This window comes from Chaetodon trifascialis, chromosome 18 (genome assembly GCF_039877785.1).
Source record: "Chaetodon trifascialis isolate fChaTrf1 chromosome 18, fChaTrf1.hap1, whole genome shotgun sequence".
In the NCBI taxonomy this organism is placed as follows: domain Eukaryota; kingdom Metazoa; phylum Chordata; class Actinopteri; order Chaetodontiformes; family Chaetodontidae; genus Chaetodon; species Chaetodon trifascialis.
In genome coordinates, this window is record NC_092073.1 from 2,548,028 (window position 1) to 2,565,942 (window position 17,915).

At 40.9% G+C, this 17,915-nt stretch overlaps 1 protein-coding gene across 1 annotated transcript in view; it reads right to left on the minus strand.

The window, feature by feature from the left end:
- The window catches only part of LOC139346970 (phospholipid phosphatase-related protein type 4), a 76,585-nt gene that overhangs the window by 37,019 nt on the left and 21,651 nt on the right, over window positions 1-17,915 (minus strand). Inside the window, exons 3-4 of the mRNA XM_070986370.1 lie at window positions 8,677-8,806; window positions 8,032-8,227 (exon numbers count right to left, since the gene is read on the minus strand). Coding sequence (XP_070842471.1) covers window positions 8,032-8,227; window positions 8,677-8,806 — 326 coding nt within the window. The remainder of the gene's footprint in view (window positions 1-8,031; window positions 8,228-8,676; window positions 8,807-17,915) is intronic.

The following is a 17,915-nucleotide window of genomic DNA, read 5'->3' on the forward strand; positions in this document are numbered from 1 at the left end:
GGATAGTGGACTACCTTTCCAACCGCCCACAGTATGTGAGGACACAGGACTGTGTGTCAGGGACTGTCCTCTGCAGTGTGGGGGCCCCCCAGGGAACAGTGCTGGCACCGTTCCTCTTCACCCTCTACAGAGCTGACTTTTCCCACCTGTCACCCACCTGCCACCTGCAGAAGTTCTCTGATGACTCTGCCATTGTCGGCCTCATCACAGATGGGGACGATAGGTCATACAGAGGACTCATTCAGGATTTTGTGGACTGGTGTCAGCAGAACCACCTGCTGATTAATGCAGATAAAACCAAGGAGCTGGTTGTGGACTTCCGCCGCCGCCGCCTGCACTCTCCCCCATCACCAGTGAACATTCAGGGAAGGGACATTGAGATGATAACATCGTATAAGTACCTGGGTGTTCATCTGAACAACAAACTGGACTGGACTCATAACACCACTGCACTTCATAAAAAAGGACAGAGCAGACTCTATCTGCTCAGGAGGCTGAAGTCTTTTGGGGTGTGGGGGGCACTCCTGAAGACCTTCTATGACTCTGTTGTGGCCTCTGCCTTATTCTACGGAGTAGTCTGCTGGGGGAGCAGCATCACAGCAGCTGACAGGAAGAGGCTGGACAAACTCATCAGAAAGGCCAGCTGGGATGTCCTGGGATGCCCTCTGGAACAAGTGGAGGAGGTGGGGGAGAGGAGGATGACAGCCAAGCTGTCCTCCATGACAGAAAATGACTCCCACCCCCTCCAACACACACTCACTGCACTGAGGAGCTCCAACAGTGATAGGATGCTACATCCAAAGTGTGTTAAGGAGCGGTATCGCAGGTCATTCCTTCCTGCAGCCGTCAGACTGTACAACAGAAACTGCTCCAAGTAATCAGTGCAATAACCTGTGCAATAATCAGTGCATAACAATCTGTAAATACTATTTACAATTTCTTAGGATGACGTTATTCTTTTATCCCACTCTTTTGTATATATACTTGTTTTGAATTTGCATTGCACTTGTTCAATACTCTATCCACTTTATTGATGCTGCTGTAAATTGGAATTTCACCTCGTGGGACTAATAAAGGAATATTGAATTGAATAGGGGGAGACTTTATCTGTCTCTTGGACCCTCAAATGGATAAATCATCGTTAGAGAAACGGCCCCTCACCAAAAGGGCCAGGCCAGTACTGGAGTTTTGAGGACCACGCACCCAGGAGAGAAGGATTTTACCTTCTACTCAAATGTCCATAAAAGTAGCTCAAGAATAGATTATTTCTTTATTCCTAAATCTAATCTGAGTCTGGTAACCTCTTGTTCTATCGGAAATATTACAATCTCAGACCATATCCCTATATTCCTCCAGCTCCTCCTTGAAGGAAGTTTTCCTTCCACCAAGATGTGGAATTTTGACTCTTCATTGCTTGGTGACCCAAACTTCACTTCTTATCTTACCTCTGAACTGAAGATATTTTATATATATATATAAAATTAACGACATGTCTGATGTCTCTCCTTCTACCCTTTGGGAAACATGCAAAGTGTACTCTAAAGGCCTAGTAATATCTTACGTGAAAACTAAAAGACGTAAAGCGCTTCAGTGCCAGAGGGAGTTAGAAACTAAGTTGTCAGAGGCTGAAAGAACATACGCTAAAAATCCCTCAGACACCAATTTTGAAACAATGTTGCCTGTCAAAGCCTCTTTAAATACCTTGCTCACCCATAAAGCAGAACAGAGTATCAGACTGGCAAAACAGAGGCTTTATGAATTTGGAAATAAACCAAATAAAATATGAAATCTGACTCACAGCTATTAAAGATGGTGGGGGTAAAGGAAGAACAGACTTAGAAAAGATTAACAAAGTATTCCAGGCATATTATAATCAATTATACAAGGACAATCAGCCTGTGCCTGATTAGAGTTCTCTGAATTATTCTTGTCTAATCTGGCCCGACCTGAGTTCACAGATCTGCAGAGAGAAACACTAAATGGACCAATAACAGGGCAGGAGGTTAAGGTTGCTCTGAACTCTCTTCAAGCAGGTAAAGCACCAGGCCCAGATGGGTTTGGTAGTGAATTTTATAAAGAATTCAAATCCTTACTTAAACAATCCTTGCTTAATATGCTGCATGACTTCTGGAAAAATAGATCTCTTCCAAGGTCATTAACAGAGGCCACTTACACTGAAGAAAGGAAAGGCCGATGACGAATGTGTGTCCTATAGGCCTATAAGTTTGTTAAATACAGATACCCTCCCTCTGCATCTGGAAACAGTCTTGCTTTGTATTATTAATAATGACCAAACAGGATTTATTACTGTAAGGAATTCATGTAGTAATATGAGGCTTCTTAATGTCATCCAGCTGTCCCAATCTAGGAAACTTGACTGTGTAGTTGTTAGTCTGGACGCAGAGAAGGCTTTTCATCAGGTCGAATGGCCATACCTCATTTCTACTCTGGAGACACTAGGCCAAGGTGAAGCATTTCTTAGTTGGTTGAAGCTGTTATACAACAACCCACTGTCAGCTTTACTAACCAATGGCAAGAGATCGCCTTATTTCGGGCTAGGTCGGGGTACTAGACAGGGGTGCCCTCTGTCCCTTTAGTATTTGCAATTGCTATTGAGCCTTTGGCAGAGGCTATCAGACGTGGCACCTCTATTTCAGGTATCTCAGTTGGTGAAAAAACTCATAAAATATCTCTGTATGCTGACGATGTTCTCCTGTTTCTTACCAAGCCAGAAGTCTCAAAACCAGCAGTGGTATTGGTATTGGTTGCTTCAGTCAATTTTCAGGTTACAAAATTATTTTTTTCGAAATCAGAAGCGCTTCCTTTAGGTGGTCTCAGCCACACAAATCTCTCACCCCCTTTATCTTGCTCATTTAGATGGACACCACAGGGCACTACATATCTAGGTATTGCTGTAACTCCATTCCTTCATTATATGCTGCCAATGTTACACCTTTACTTAAAAGTATGAGGACCTTGAAAGGTGGACTTCCTTGCCACTATCCACTATTAAGATGAATATTTTACCTAAACATGTGTATGTATTTCAGATGCTCAAAATCTTGCTCCCTAAAAAAGTGATCAAAGAACTGAACGGTCAATTTAGTACATTTATATGGAACAGAAAAAGACCCCGTATGAGCCAGACTTATGAAGCCTAAAGAAAAAGGTGGCCTATCAGTCCCTGACATTAGGCTGCATGAGCTGGCCTCACAGCTGCGTTACATTGCTGGCTGGATCAAAAATGATAATGAATTAACATGACTGGACTTCGAGTCCTCACAGGTTGGTTATCCCTTGTGTGGTCTCTTGATTGCATCAGATCAAAAAAAGATCAAAACTTCTGTTGGTGACAACATGATTTTAAATGCAACCATTAAAGCCTGGAGTGATATAAGGAAACTGGAAGGTCTGAGGGACAGCTGTCCTCCCTTTCACTGGTATGGGGTAACATAGATTTCTGTCCCAGTGCTACAGATAGGGGCTTTGAGTTATGGAGAAGTAAAGGCATCCTTACTATTGGGCACTTATACAAAAAGAATGTAATGCTATCATTCAGTCAAATGTGTAAAAAGTATAACCTTTCACGAAATGAGTTTTTTAGGTATCTTCAGATACAGAGCCAAAAAGACGCAGGGTTACCAACTCTCCCCATTGGAAAAGATAATCACTGCTGTCAAGAAAAAAGGTTTTCTGGGTCTTGGATGTCAGGCACTCACTAAATATGACAATGCTTTCACAAGCAGAGATTGGACTAATGATCTAAATAAGGATGTTGACAAGGCGTTATGGGAACGGATATGGGAATCACTAACATCTCGGTCTGTAATAGGACAAGAGAAACCCAATTTAGACTCCTTCACCATTTACAGATCACTCCCCAGTTTAGACACAAACTAGATAACAGTAAATCAGAACTATGCACTAGGTGTAATGTTGAGGTGGGGAGTTTTATTCATTGTGTCTGGACTTGTAGATACATTGATAAATACTGGCAAGATGTAGAAAATCGACTACATTTAATTTTTGACATTAAACCTAAAAAAGACCCAGTGTGTCTATTGTTTGGACTAGCAGACACACAACTTAAAAGTGTACATTCCAAAAGACTTTTCTCTATTGTCACTTTCTGCACAAGGAAGAACATATTTCTGAAGTGCATAGATTGTAAATTCCCCACAATAGCTGGATGGCATAAGGTTATTTTTGACATGTTACACATGGAATACTTAACATACAGGTCCAGATGTATGACTGAGGTTTTCTATAGAATCTGGTCCCCATTCCTGACTTATATTGGTATAATGGACTAGCTGCCACTGTGCTGAAGGGCCTGGTGAACCATTAGAGAGAAAATACAGTACAGATCAACACATAGCAGGTCATATGAGTTATTATGCACCTGATGTTAATGATGCTGCTGTGGTGGAATGTAAAAACTGGATGCTGTCTTTAGGTGGACTCCCCTCACTCTTATTTCTATGCAGGGACGGACTGATCATCTGGCATACCGGGCATTTTCCCGGTGGGCCGACGTGCTATTTGTGCCGACACTTTTTTAAAATTTTATTTTAAAGATTGGTCTGACCGGCCCATAATACCAGACAGTTGATTAGTGGCCCAATCACATCGTTAAACACCAACCCCTTTTACGTTGGTCCTTTCCGGCAGAGTGCATTTGGAAAAAAAAAACAAAGTCAGCACAAGAGTTTGTTCATAACCACCGATCGGCCCTCGACACCACCGGTCTGCGGCCCATAGGTTATTTTCTTCACTGACACGTGATGACCAATCATATCATGAAACACTTCTGCTCTTTTGCGTCGGTAACGTAATCTACTAGGATCTCTGAAAATCAAGAGAAAATGAAAAGGAGGTGCAGAGAAACTGCGAGAAAAGAAGAAGCTGGCTCTTCAAGCCAACGCTGCCAAATGCACAAAAATTTCTGATATGTTTGCCACGGCAGGGCCTTCATCAGCTCCTGTGGCCAATGACAGTGGTGGGGGTGGTGACGTCGAACAGGGACATGCAGTAAAACCTGCGGTTAGATGGACTGCTTTCAGAACACTTGTAATGAGGAAAGCAACTTAACCCCTTGATAAATCTGATAATGATAAAACGTCAATAACATGTTTTTGGCTAATGTTCTATGGCCAGGTTAGTTTGTATTCTAGTTAGTTTGTAATATGTGTATACGCAGTTATTTTAAAGACATTGTGTATGCAGCCCTCTCCCTCATTCATGTGTCATCATCCCTCTGCTATTTTTATCTTGAAGATTGACCAATAATTAAATCTCTCTCTCTCTTTTTATCTCTCAAACATACATACACAGAGTTCAAAGTTCATTCAGGAGTTCAGCTAAATTCATCCTTTTGGACTGGGTCACTTCACAATTTATTGAGTACTACTCTTGGAAGAGTTAGCATCTGATCCATCATTTCTCATCTCTATTCTTTCTTTTTTCTTCCTCCCTGAAACACATGAGTACATCCAATCGGATGAATTCTGCTTAAAGATCCATTACTGTGATGGAGCGGTGGAGTATACTTTTTTGTAGTGTTAATAAATTACACTTTTTGGAAGTATTTAATGTATCCACTCTCACTGATTCCTGTTAACTCATTGCATGGCTTAAGGTACGTGTTTTTAAAGAGTTGCACAGTTGGTATACACATTCAAGAGACCGAAAAGACCGAAAAAGGTGTGCGTTATCAAAAGTGGTGGGCCGATCTGGTCCAAAATGACAGGGCTGATTTCTTGTCCCAGTCCGCCCCTGTTTCTATGTATCATAATATGGTACATGTATGATATGGCCCCATCCCCTGCTGTTCTTGTTGTTATGGTTGTTTTTTTCTGAGACAGCACTGTTTTTGTTTTTTGTTTTTTTTGTTTTGTTTTTTTGTGGCTGTCTATGCTGGTTTGTGTTTATGTATATTTGGCTACTCATAATGACATGTATATGCAAAGGAACAGAAACTGTACTTCTTTATATTTGTTGCACATGGCATAACCTTCCATTCATGTCCATCCAGCCTATAGCTTTATATTTGTACTTATCTTTTTTTTTTGTTATATGAAAAATTCAATAAAGATATTGAACAGAAAAAAAGAAGGCAACAGTAGGGTAACAAACTGCAGTTTGTTTACTTATGTAAACCTATTCTATTGTACACCTAAAATAATACTATAAACCTGAAAATGAGCATAATATGGCCTCTTTTAGCTACTGTCAGTCCAGAGGACCTTTGCTGAGCATATTTTAGTGTTGCATTTGTCTGTATTGTCTGTACTGTATATACTGCTTTCAGAGGACTTAAAAAGAGCTTAGACATGAACAGCTACATCACAGGGAATTAAGCCACATTTATCTCTCAGTGAAGAAATTAAAGAGGTTGGCTTCCTTGCTGAATTAGTGTGTGGGAAAATGATGTAGAAAATGGATATTCCAAAAATATCTATATTAGCTTTTACACACACGCACAGTTATGCACAAACAGCAGCTATGATGCAATTGCTGGCCTGACCATCAGGAGCTTAAGAACACCAACATGCGAATAGGAGGAGCTGGGGATTGAACTGTCAAACCTGTGATCAATGGACAACCCGTACTACCTCCTGAGCCACAGTCCGCACATTGTTGCTACTCAGTTTCTAGTTTATTAAAAAAGACCAAATACCCATATCGTTAGCCTAATAGCATAATTGCCTAAGTCATATTTTAAGGTTTTCGGGCGATAAGGCAGGATGAAGCAACAGTGTCAGGAGAGTAGAGTTAGGCAGATATCTCAATTTGGCCAAAAAATGACTTAGGTAATTATGCTATGAGGCTAACGATATTTCCTAAAATGTTTAGCATTTCCTTTAATATAACATAACAAAAAGAATGCATTAAATGTCGTTTGCAAAGAGTTATGACCAAGTACGTGTACTGTTATGAGTGGGAAGTTTACACGGGGAGGCAGAGAGAGCCAGTCTGTGTGAGAGAGGTTAAAAAAATAGTATAGAATTGAGTCCAAAAGGCACAATTACAAATCTGTGTGCTACTTCAGCATCATGGACAGTACCATGGATTCATCAATACACAGCACAGCAATGAAACAGCCTCTGTTGCTGCACTCTCTCTGTTACTAAAGGATGGAGAAGGGGGATGGCAGAATAACAAGGGGTATGCATCCCCTCTCATCCCCCCTAAAATCATCTACTGACTGCATTTATTTCATATTAGATTTCTTCTTATCATCTTAGTTTGGCAGTTATTAATTACTGAGTCTCCTTACTGTCATCACGCATTTTGAGGTCATTGTTTACATACTTTCAGGGAACAAGCTTCAACACAGGGAAGAAAACATTATAATGATCTGGTTTGCTTGAAAATCCATGCAGAATTCCAGAGACCTGTCAGCACTTGTCTATGCAACCTCATTAACACAAACATCCCAAGGATATCCCCTTCTCTCTGTCTACTTCTCTCTGTGACCAAAATAAATCTGCTCTTGCTCATATTTGCACAAAAATAGATTCCAGCAACAAACAAAAAACAATCTGCAAAATCCTTCTACAGACATCAGTGCAACATGTGGTAATACATTGAAACCTGCTAACTGCTACTCACACTGTTTGCTATCATAAGGCATAAAACACTGCAAGTGTACGAGAACTAATTTCATGACAACATGATAGTGTAAATGCGACATGGCAAACAATAGTAGGGTCAATATGATGTAATATGTGAAATAGATTGACTGCAGTTGATATTGTTAGCACTGTCCCATAGATGACTTGAACAGAGTGGATGTCACTGTGATCCTTCCTTATACTATAATATTTCACATGGTTAATTCAGCACAATATTTTAGCAGCACTAATTCTATCAATACAGCATCAGAATCATGCCATACTCTGCATCTATTCTGTTGTCTAGTTAAATACAAACTTTAATCTCTCAAAACGAAATCAGTGTGGCTCCTTGCACCTTTCAGTGGAAGTCTCTGTCTTTCTCAATAAAAAAAAATCTCAAATGTCTCCTCACCTGCCCTGGTTGATGGCTGTAGGATCGGCCCCTGAACAGATATCCTCCATGACGTAGGGGTTCTGCTCACAACTGATGTTGAGTGTGGTGTAGTTGGGTTTACACACAGTGAGGAAGTAGGGTGTTGGATAGCCTGTCATTAGTTGGAGGATGTCGGTGATGAGGGCCGTGGCACAAAGGCCGAATGCATGAACGCCTGAGGACAGCAGAGGATGAGATGTAATGGTTGGTAAACAATGTTATCAAGTAAACAGGCTGAATGTCAAGACAGAGGCATAAACTCTAACACAGTCAGCCTTTAAAATGCATAGTTTCTATCATTGATGGACAAACAGTATACAATTCACACAGACATGAGCAGTTAAACAGATAGTAGGACTTGCTTTATTTCTAATTCAAATACACATGAATACACATTTTAAACAACACAATTTCGCTACAATGGTTGGTTTGGGTTGAGAAATCTTCACATAACATGAGTAAAAGCAAAAACGTAAAAGTTGTTTCTTGCTCAGTGGAGAAGCTGAGCAACTGCCAAATATTTACACTGCCTAATGCTGCTAACAGAAAAAGCAGGAAAATATACTGATCAGTCAGTGACCATACTTTCGAGCCAGTATATAGATAGAAAATAAATCAGTGTACCAACGAAGCGGACGGCTCTGCGTATAAAGGAGTTGAAGTTGCAGCCAGCAGCATTGATGTTAGCTTCGGCCCCGGCACCACTCTTCCTCCGAGACAGACAGCAGAACAGGATAGCCTCTCCAATCATTATCTGTTAACACAGCAACACAATGTTCACATGTTTGCATGCATAAGTGGCAGACATTGTCTCAAAGGGCAGCTTATGCCAGCATGCACTGTGGAGAGGCAGATGACATCCTGGACTTCTTTTGGTCTAGCCAGTCAATTGTTTTTTTTTTTTGTGATTATTTGTGATATTCATATATGCAACTTCATATTTTTACATCATGCTTTTACATCAAGGTTATAATCTGCGTGGTTTGGCTGTTTGATGTGGGTGGTGTCCCACAGCTTGACGCATCCAAGGCACTCCAAGACACGAGGTGTTGCGGTGGGAGATCTGACTGTCTGCAGCTATCTACAGATGTAGCGGCCTCGAAATTCCCCTAATCTCGTGCTGGGGCCCTGGCGGGTCCGTGACCGGTCCCTGCTCTGCAGTAGGCGGGTTCGTGACTCTAATGAGATCCCCCGCGATGACGTCATCGGCGCGGGGCCAACTCGTAACGCCCCTAAGCTCCATTTGCGGAAACTACCGCCACTCGCTCGATCAGTCCACCAGGAGGAGCAGTCATTATAATTGGTTACCGTGTCAGCTTTGCTGAGTCGTTCATTAGATCTGCACCTAGCCTCCACTGCTGTAAGAAAAACTACTTGTCTAGTAGAGCACCCTGTGCAGTTTTTTAAATATAATTATGCTTAATCATCCACATTATTGTAGTGCTCGTTCACAAACTTCTTGGATCTGCTCATCTGCCCATCCTGCCTTTTCCTCCACATCTCTCTCCACCTTTGGAGAGGCTCCCAGCGCATCTCCGCGTGCCGAGTGATTTGTGCCCAGAAAATTAATCATGAATAACAGAAGTTGTGCGTCGCGTTTTTCTAGCATTCTGAACTGCTAAACAGTTAAATGTTTAATACTCTGCCTGATTCGCGGAGCCACTCTGCTTTTCAGTTGGTGGGTTTCCTGTTTGTAGCGCATTTTAGATTTGCGGGTCGCTATTTGATGCGGTGACCAGCAATACGCAGAGTCCTGTATGTGTGTGTACTGTATATTACTGGACAGAAATCATTTACAGTGCGCTGAAGAGGGAGGGACGGGAGGATGAAATGCCAATTTCAGCCTGTGATCTGTTAATGTCTGACTGAACAGCCTCATGGAAGTGATATTTTACAGTTCTACATATTTTAATCTAACGAAATTCGTTAAAACAAGTCACTTGGTGCTTTCAAAACCATGTCATTGAGCTGAAAGGTTCCAGATTTCGTTCGCCTTCACAGGCGGCTGCGGAGCACAGCAGACGGCTCGCACTGTGCACTGCGATGTTCAACATCATAGGCTTAATATACTGTAGTTAATTATCACTGATCTTTTTCATCACTCTGTCTGTGTGACTGTCTGTGTCCTCCTCTCTGTGTCTCTGTCTCTTTTTTCAGACTGTTCACGCAATGAATATAAACAGCAACTATTGAAAAAAGTTATAGTCGCGGGTAAACATAGTACTCAGAAGCGCACCAAAAATGCATTTTTTTTACGCCAGGCATTGTGCACGCGTGTTTGATATTAATATTGTGCCGCTGCACCTCAAATAAATGTTTTTTTGGGAAACGGAAATGTTCAACATGACTTCATCATGTTAGACCAGGCAGACAGGTTCTTACTACAACATCAACTCTCCCTCCGCAGCCAGCGAGCCTCATCCCCCGCACGGACACCTACATTCAATCATGAATAATCCTAATGGCCAATCAGACCCATGAAAAAAAACAATGTTGTGGGGCAGAAAGGGCCAATGGGCCGATGTAGATGGGCCAATCTACTTGTTTTTATTGGCCAATCAGTTAACACACACACATGAAAACGGCCAATAAACAGTGAAATCAGTATCATGAGTATTTCTCAGATGATGATTTCTGTATCTATCTAATCCGTGGCATGCAATATTTCACCCCGATTTTAGATAAAGTATAAATCCAATTGTTTCATTGTTTCAGCTGTCGTGGCCAAATCTCTTGTTAACTTATTAAGCTCTTCCGCACAGTGTGACATCTATTTTAATTATTAGAGAGCTGCTCTAATGGCCACTGATAGACAGTCCATCCTATTCTATAAACTGTTGGTGGTTTGTGAACTTCACTGCATTTGTGCATTTGAAGCGATTAACTCCCGGCACATTTCAGAGCTGAGTAAACCTGTAGTTTCACTGACACATCGCGCATCATCACCACAGGCGTCATGATGTTCTCCTGTCTGTCACTCTGTCAGGCATGTGTAGTGTCGAGCCGGTGTCGAGCCAACATGCGAATAGGAGGAGCTGGGGATTGAACTGTCAAACCTGTGATCAATGGACAACCCGTACTACCTCCTGAGCCACAGTCCGTAGTCCATGCATTCAATGGACAACCCATACTACCTCCTGAGCCACAGTCCGTAGTCCATGCATTCGTAACTTCCAGGCTGGATTATTGCAATTCCTTACTATCAGGCTGCCCAAATTCGTTGCCGGCAGCCCTGGAATCTCCAGATGACGCGCTCTGCTCCTGCAGCTCTGTCTCTGTTCCAGCGCATGTAAAGTAAAATTACGTCATCATTTTTTGTTGATAATTATCAAAAGCAAACTCTATGTAAACAGATGAAGCCTTTTTATTCTTGGAGTCACAGGCTGTTTTGTAAAGCTACATCACTTTTATGACTCAGGAATGTTTTTTTTTTCGAAGAAGATAATATGCAGCAAAGGGCTGAAAGACAGATTCGATCCCGTAGCCGCTGCAGAGAACTTCATACATGAGGCGGACGCTCTACCAACTGCACCAAATCTCCACCACATGATTTTGTAATAACTTCTCATTCTCAAGTTATAACTTTTTTTTTTTTGAGATGGGAACTGAATCTTTTCGACTGGTTCTGTAATGTGAAGTATGCTTATTATCATATAGGAAGTGATTATATACAACTTTTTTACACGAGTTTGTTTTTTTTTGATCGCAACAATCACAAAAAAATTCATACAGTATATTGTAAGAGAAAAACTTAGGAATTTCCTGTTTGCAAATTGAAAATATGCATTAAAACAGGCTGATGGAAACACACATTTATGACTTTTTAAAGACTTTGTGCGAGAAATATTTTTCTAAGTTGATTTAAATAATCAATGTAAAATAGTTGAGTAACTGTGACTGCCTAACTACAAATAAGCCTACTAAAGCAGATGAATGTAGTGGAGTAAAAATCTTTGCCCTTGAGATGTGTTCCTGTGAGGGACACGCCATCTCCTGGTGACACCCTGCAATTGAATGAAGAGGCGTGTTTATAGTGGATTCTGGGCACACCCCCAAGAGGAGGGGGGGACTGGTAGCTGGCTGGCAGCCGGCTGGGAGCCGGCTGGGAGCTGGATGGCCTCTGGCTTGGAGGGGAATTTCGAGGCTGCTGCATCTGTAAGATCACAGATCTTTTCATAAAGGGAAGGAGAACAATTCATATATAAATGTATATAAAGTTGAAAGAAGGAGAGAGGCAAAAAATATATGAAGAAACAGGAAGGCAGCTTCAGTGATGGACAGAGTGAGGGATTAGAAGTATAATACTGAAACAGGCAAACTGTATTTAAGATTCTCGCTAAACCAGGGTTTATTCTTTTGCAAAGTACAGCCAGTTTCTCTGCATTTGTCTTTGGAATTTAAATTAATTTGCTTCAATTACAGACAAGGGATTGCTATTGAGAGTCCTTCACATTTGATCATTTTTACTGTGTATTCAGTGTTGAAAGTAAAAACATCTTGACCACAATGACACTCAGCCTCTCCACTAAAAGCCAAAGAGCTACAAACTGGAAAAGAATGGGTCTGCTGTCACGCTGACAGTTTGACAGGTCTTTTTTTTTAACAAATATTAATAATATATATAGAGATGTATGTAATATAACAGATGTTATTTCATTCAGGTTTAAGCATTAATGTTACATCAACTTTTTGAAACATTAATAAAGCATAATCAAGCTGACCATTTTCACACAACCTGTTAATTTAAAGGCAATAGGCTGACATGTTGAGTTCATTTTGACCATCGGTCTGCATGGTCTCAGCAGTGCTGCTTGTCAACTTGCTGTTATCTGTCTTATTTATTAATTCAAAACTTAAAAGTTCACAGCAGCAGTTCTACCAACCACAGCATCCATCTTTTCACTCATCCACAATGCACCCAATATCTTCCACAGCCACATAGGCATGTCTTATGAGTTCATCAGAGGAACATGAACTGACATAGAGTAACTTCAACAAAAGTCAAACTCGTTTTCCCAGAAGCCTTGAGGGCAGGCAGGAGCTCTAACAGAGAGTGACAGTCAAAGTGCTTGATCGCTCAGTAGCCCGAGACAGCCATCCTGATGTGAGGACAAGAAAGCCCCAGGTCTTCTTCTGCTCCACACGTTGCTGGGAGATGGATCTCTCTGGAAGAGTGTATTATCAGCTGATATGAGGATGCTATTGATGTGTGAGGCAAAAATAAAAAATAAAAAAATGTTATCAGAGGGGGCTGTATGAGATGTGCATAGCTCAGATCAGTGTTGGAGAGTTGAGTTGGTTAGACAGCTCTGCTACACATGTCTATCTTCACTTAACTTTGGATAGTGAGCTTCTGGGAAGGCACTGTGGTTATGGCTCTTTGTGTCTCTCCTGCCAAAAATTACACTGCAACTGGACTCATTCCCTGGTAATCATTTGAAGTCCCTGTGAGCTAAGAGAGCTCGAGTTTTGGGGGGATTTTTTCCTCTTTGTGCCTTCTTTTATGTCCAAGGCAATTTGGAGCCTGGCAGCCAGGAACATGGAAGGGAAAGAATAAGATGTTTCAAAATAGTCTAGATATCGACCTGGGAGGATCATGGTTCATTTAGATTTTGGGGAACACTATCTGACTATAAAAAACTCAGAGAGCTTGGCCATCCAACTGACTTCTGTGTGTTAATCCCCATGTTATTTTATTGTCCCAAGTTTGATTCAGGCTAAAGTAAACTATGTATTGTTATTACTATATGTTGCCTTCAGTTATACGCATGCACTCAAAAGTAAAACAATTTTTCTCCTGGTTTTGCTGCTCAGGTCACATAGAGGCTGTACACAGCCTGAAAGGAGGCTCTGCAGACACTAACCTGGACTGAAAAGACTGAAAAGAAACAAAAAACCTACCCAATATCATCTGCATGTTTTAGGGGGTAAGTCTAATCAAAGCTAAAGCAGGAAGACCAAAATTATACTGAAGTCTTGCAGTAATGTATTAAAATTCATTCAGTTGTGTGGTTTGGGGCTTGAATTTTCTTTGAATTTATCTCCCAAATAAAACCAAAGCTATCTGCATGGCGAGATTAATTAATTAATTTATTCATTCATTCAACCTTTATTTTAACTAATATGAGTAAAAAAAACATTCAAAAATGATCTTGGACACCACGAAACACAAATATGAAGCTTAGTTAGAAATGACAATAAAAAAATAAAAATAATAAAGCCAAATCAGTAAAATAATAAAACATTAGGAATAATAAAGCTAATGAATCTACTAAAACAAGAACAGCTACAAGCTAAAAAGGGGGCAGGGAAAAGATTTCAATTACCCAAAGGATAAAAATGAGGTAGGCTTTAGATCGGGGTGGGGAACCTCCAGCCTCAGACCATTTGATCTTTAGTTTTTTAGAATCACTACTGCCATGTGACATCAGATGCCTTGCCGAAGAGAAGCAGTTCCAGTCAACGCAGAGGTTAGTGTCATATGCTTTGTTCCACAGCTGTGTTCCGTCCAACATCCACCTTCGAGAGAGTTTCAGAAGTGGAGCACTTTGCTTGCCTGAATTTGTTGTCTTGCTTGGAAAACATATGGCATTCTGACATATGGCATTGAAATTGAAGACTTAATAGTCTCCTCACAGAATCCTCTTTTATCGGACCATCATTTAATAACTTTTGAATTCATATTACCGGACTACCCGCCAGTAGGCAAAAAATCTTATACCAGACTCCTGTCTGATATTGCTGTAGCAAAATGTAAGGATATGTCCCATCAGCATTTAATTCAATGCCATGTCTCAATAAAACAAAGGACACCTACGCTAACCTTAGTCCCTCCCAAACTGACTACCTGGTTGATGGTGCTACAGTTTCATTGTGTATGACACTTGACTCTGTTGCCCCCCTAAAAATTAAGACAATAAAATAGAGGAAGTTAGCTCCATGGCATACCCCTCAAACCCGCAAATTAAAGCAAAATTCACTGAAAATAGAAAGGAAATGGCGTTCTACCAATCTGGAAGAATTTTGGTTTGCTCAGCAAGACAGTCTTAAAATATACAGGAAAGCCCTCCGCAGTGCCAGGGCAGCCTATTACTCTGCACTTATAAAGGAAAATAAGAACAATCCCAGGTTTCTCTTCAGCACTGTAGCCAGGCTGACAGAGAGCCATAATTCTGTTGAACCATGTTTTCCTTTCGCTCTGAACAGTAATGACTTCATGAGCTTCTTTAATGATAAAATTCTTACTATTAGAGACAGAATTCATCAGCTCCTGCCATCAGCAGGTACTGTTTTGTCTTCAAACACAGAAATCATAGAAACTGTTACTCAGTCTGTCGCAGTTTTAGACTGTTTTACTCCAGTCGACCTTCACCGACTAATTTTAATAATTTCATCTTCAAAATGTATTTTAGATCCCATCCCGACTAAGCTGTTTAAAGAAGTATTACCTTTTAGGGGTTTTAGCCAATTATAGACCGATATCCAACCTTCCCTTTCTCGCAAAAACTCTTGAGAAAGCAGTTGCCAATCAGCTGTGCGACTTTCTAAACAATAATAGTTTATTTGAGGATTTCCAGTCAGGATTTAGAGTGCATCATAGCACAGAGACAGCACTGGTTAAAGTTACAAATGACCTTCTAATTGCATCTGATAAAGGATTTGTCTCTGTACTAGTCTTATTGGATCTTCGTGCTGCATTTGACACCATTGACCATGGCATCCTATTGCAGAGACTGGAACACTTCATTGGCATTAAGGGAACTGTGCTAAGCTGGTTTAAATCCTACTTGTCAGATCGCTCTCAGTTTGTATACGTTAATGACGACTCCTCTGTGCTCGCTGAAGTCAGCTGTGGAGTTCCGCAGGGTTCTGTGCTTGGACCAATTCTATTCACCTTATATATGCTTCCTTTAGGTAAGATTATCAGGAAGCACTCAATAAATTTTCATTGCTATGCAGATGATACCCAACTATATTTATCAATGAAGCTGGAAGAAACCAGTCAGTTAACTAGACTACAAGCATGTCTTCAGGACATAAAGACCTGGATGACCTACAATTTTCTGATGCTAAACTCAGACAAACTGAAGTTATAGTAGTAGGCCCTAAAGTCACTTTCTGATGACATAGCAGTTATGGATGGCATTGCGCTGGCCTCCAGCACCACTGTAAAGAATCTGGGAGTTATCTTTGACCAGGACATGTCCTTTCACTCCCATGTAAAACAAATTTCAAGAACTGCCTTTTTTCACCTACGTAATATTGCAAAAATCAGGCATATTTTCTCTCAAAATGATGCAGAAAAACTAGTCCATGCATTTGTAACTTCCAGGCTGGATTATTGCAATTCCTTACTATCAGGCTGCCCAAATTTGTTGCTGAATACTCTCCAGTTACTCCAGAATGCTATAGCACGTGTTCTGACAAAAATGAGGAAGAGAGATCATATTTCTCAGATACTAGCCACTCTGCACTGGCTCCCTGTAAAGTTTAGAATAGAATTTCAAATTCTCCTCCTTACTTACAAAGACATAAATGGTCAGGCACCTTCTTATCTTAAAGAGCTCATGGTACCTTATTACCCCACTAGAACACTGCGTTCCAAGAGTCCAGGCCTACTTATGGTTCCTGAAGTCTCAAAAAGCAGAACAGGAGTCAGAGCATTTAGCTATCAAGCTCCTCTCCTGTGGAACCACCTTCCAGTCTTTGTCTGGCAGGCAGACACTGTCTCTACATTTAAGAGTAGGCTTAAAACTTTCCTTTTTGATAAAGCTTATAGTTAGGGCTGGCTCAGGCTTGCCCTGGACCAGCACCTAGTTATGCTGCTATAGCATTAGACTGTCGGGGGACCTTCAAAGATACACCAAGCTCCTCTGTCCTTCTCTCCCTCGCCATCTGCCTGACATCCACTGCGAATGCTACTACTGTTATTACGTCCACTCTCACTGTTACTGTGATTGCATTTCTGTCTGTCTGTCTCTCTCTCTGTCTGTCTCTCTCTTTCTCTCTCTGATTGCATTTCTATCTGCCTCTCTCTCTCTCTCTCTCTCTCTCTCTCTCTCTCTCTCTCTCTCTCTCTCACTCTCTCTCTCTCTGTCTCTCGCCCACCCAGAGCCTGGTCTACCTGCCTGTTAAAAGGAAGTTTTTCCTCGCCACTACCGCCAAGCACTTGCTCATGAGAGAATTGTTGGGTCTCTGTAGATAAAAGAGCTCAGACTGTACCAGCTTTATATGGAAAGTGTCCTGAGACAACTTCTGTTGTGATTTGGCACTATACAAATAAAGCTGAAATTAAAATGAAACTAAGGAAGAAAGTCCTGAGAAATAGGAATTGAGCTATTCTGTATTCTATATTTTATAGAGGATGCTTATCAACTACTGAGTTAAAAGAATTACAAAAACGCTCAACAGCTAATTCAGCATCTGGGATTTTAGATAGATACCACTATAAGTAGAGAAAATGTTTAAATATTTTTTGTACTTTGTGTGAAATGTCCCTTTAAGGTGAACAAAGTCTGGAGGGAAGTGGGTTACAAAGCAGTGACTAGGAACAAAAAGAACAATCAGAAAAATGAAAAGATTGTTCAAGGATAGGTGGAGATCAAGAATACTGGTCGTGCTGTGTTGTTAATCTTAGTTGTCAGAAATTGTAATCAGGGAGGCAAAGTATTTAAAGCGTTTCCAGCACAAAATGTTGTTGTTGCTAGTGACTTTTCTATCAAAACCAGCTTACTATGAACATGTCCTGCAGTTTGAATATGGTAATGATTCATTGCTCTGCTTCAGAGGAGCTGCAGTAGTCCAGATGCAACATGAAACATGACTGAAGTCTGAACAAGGAGATGAGGAAGAGTTTGATAAAA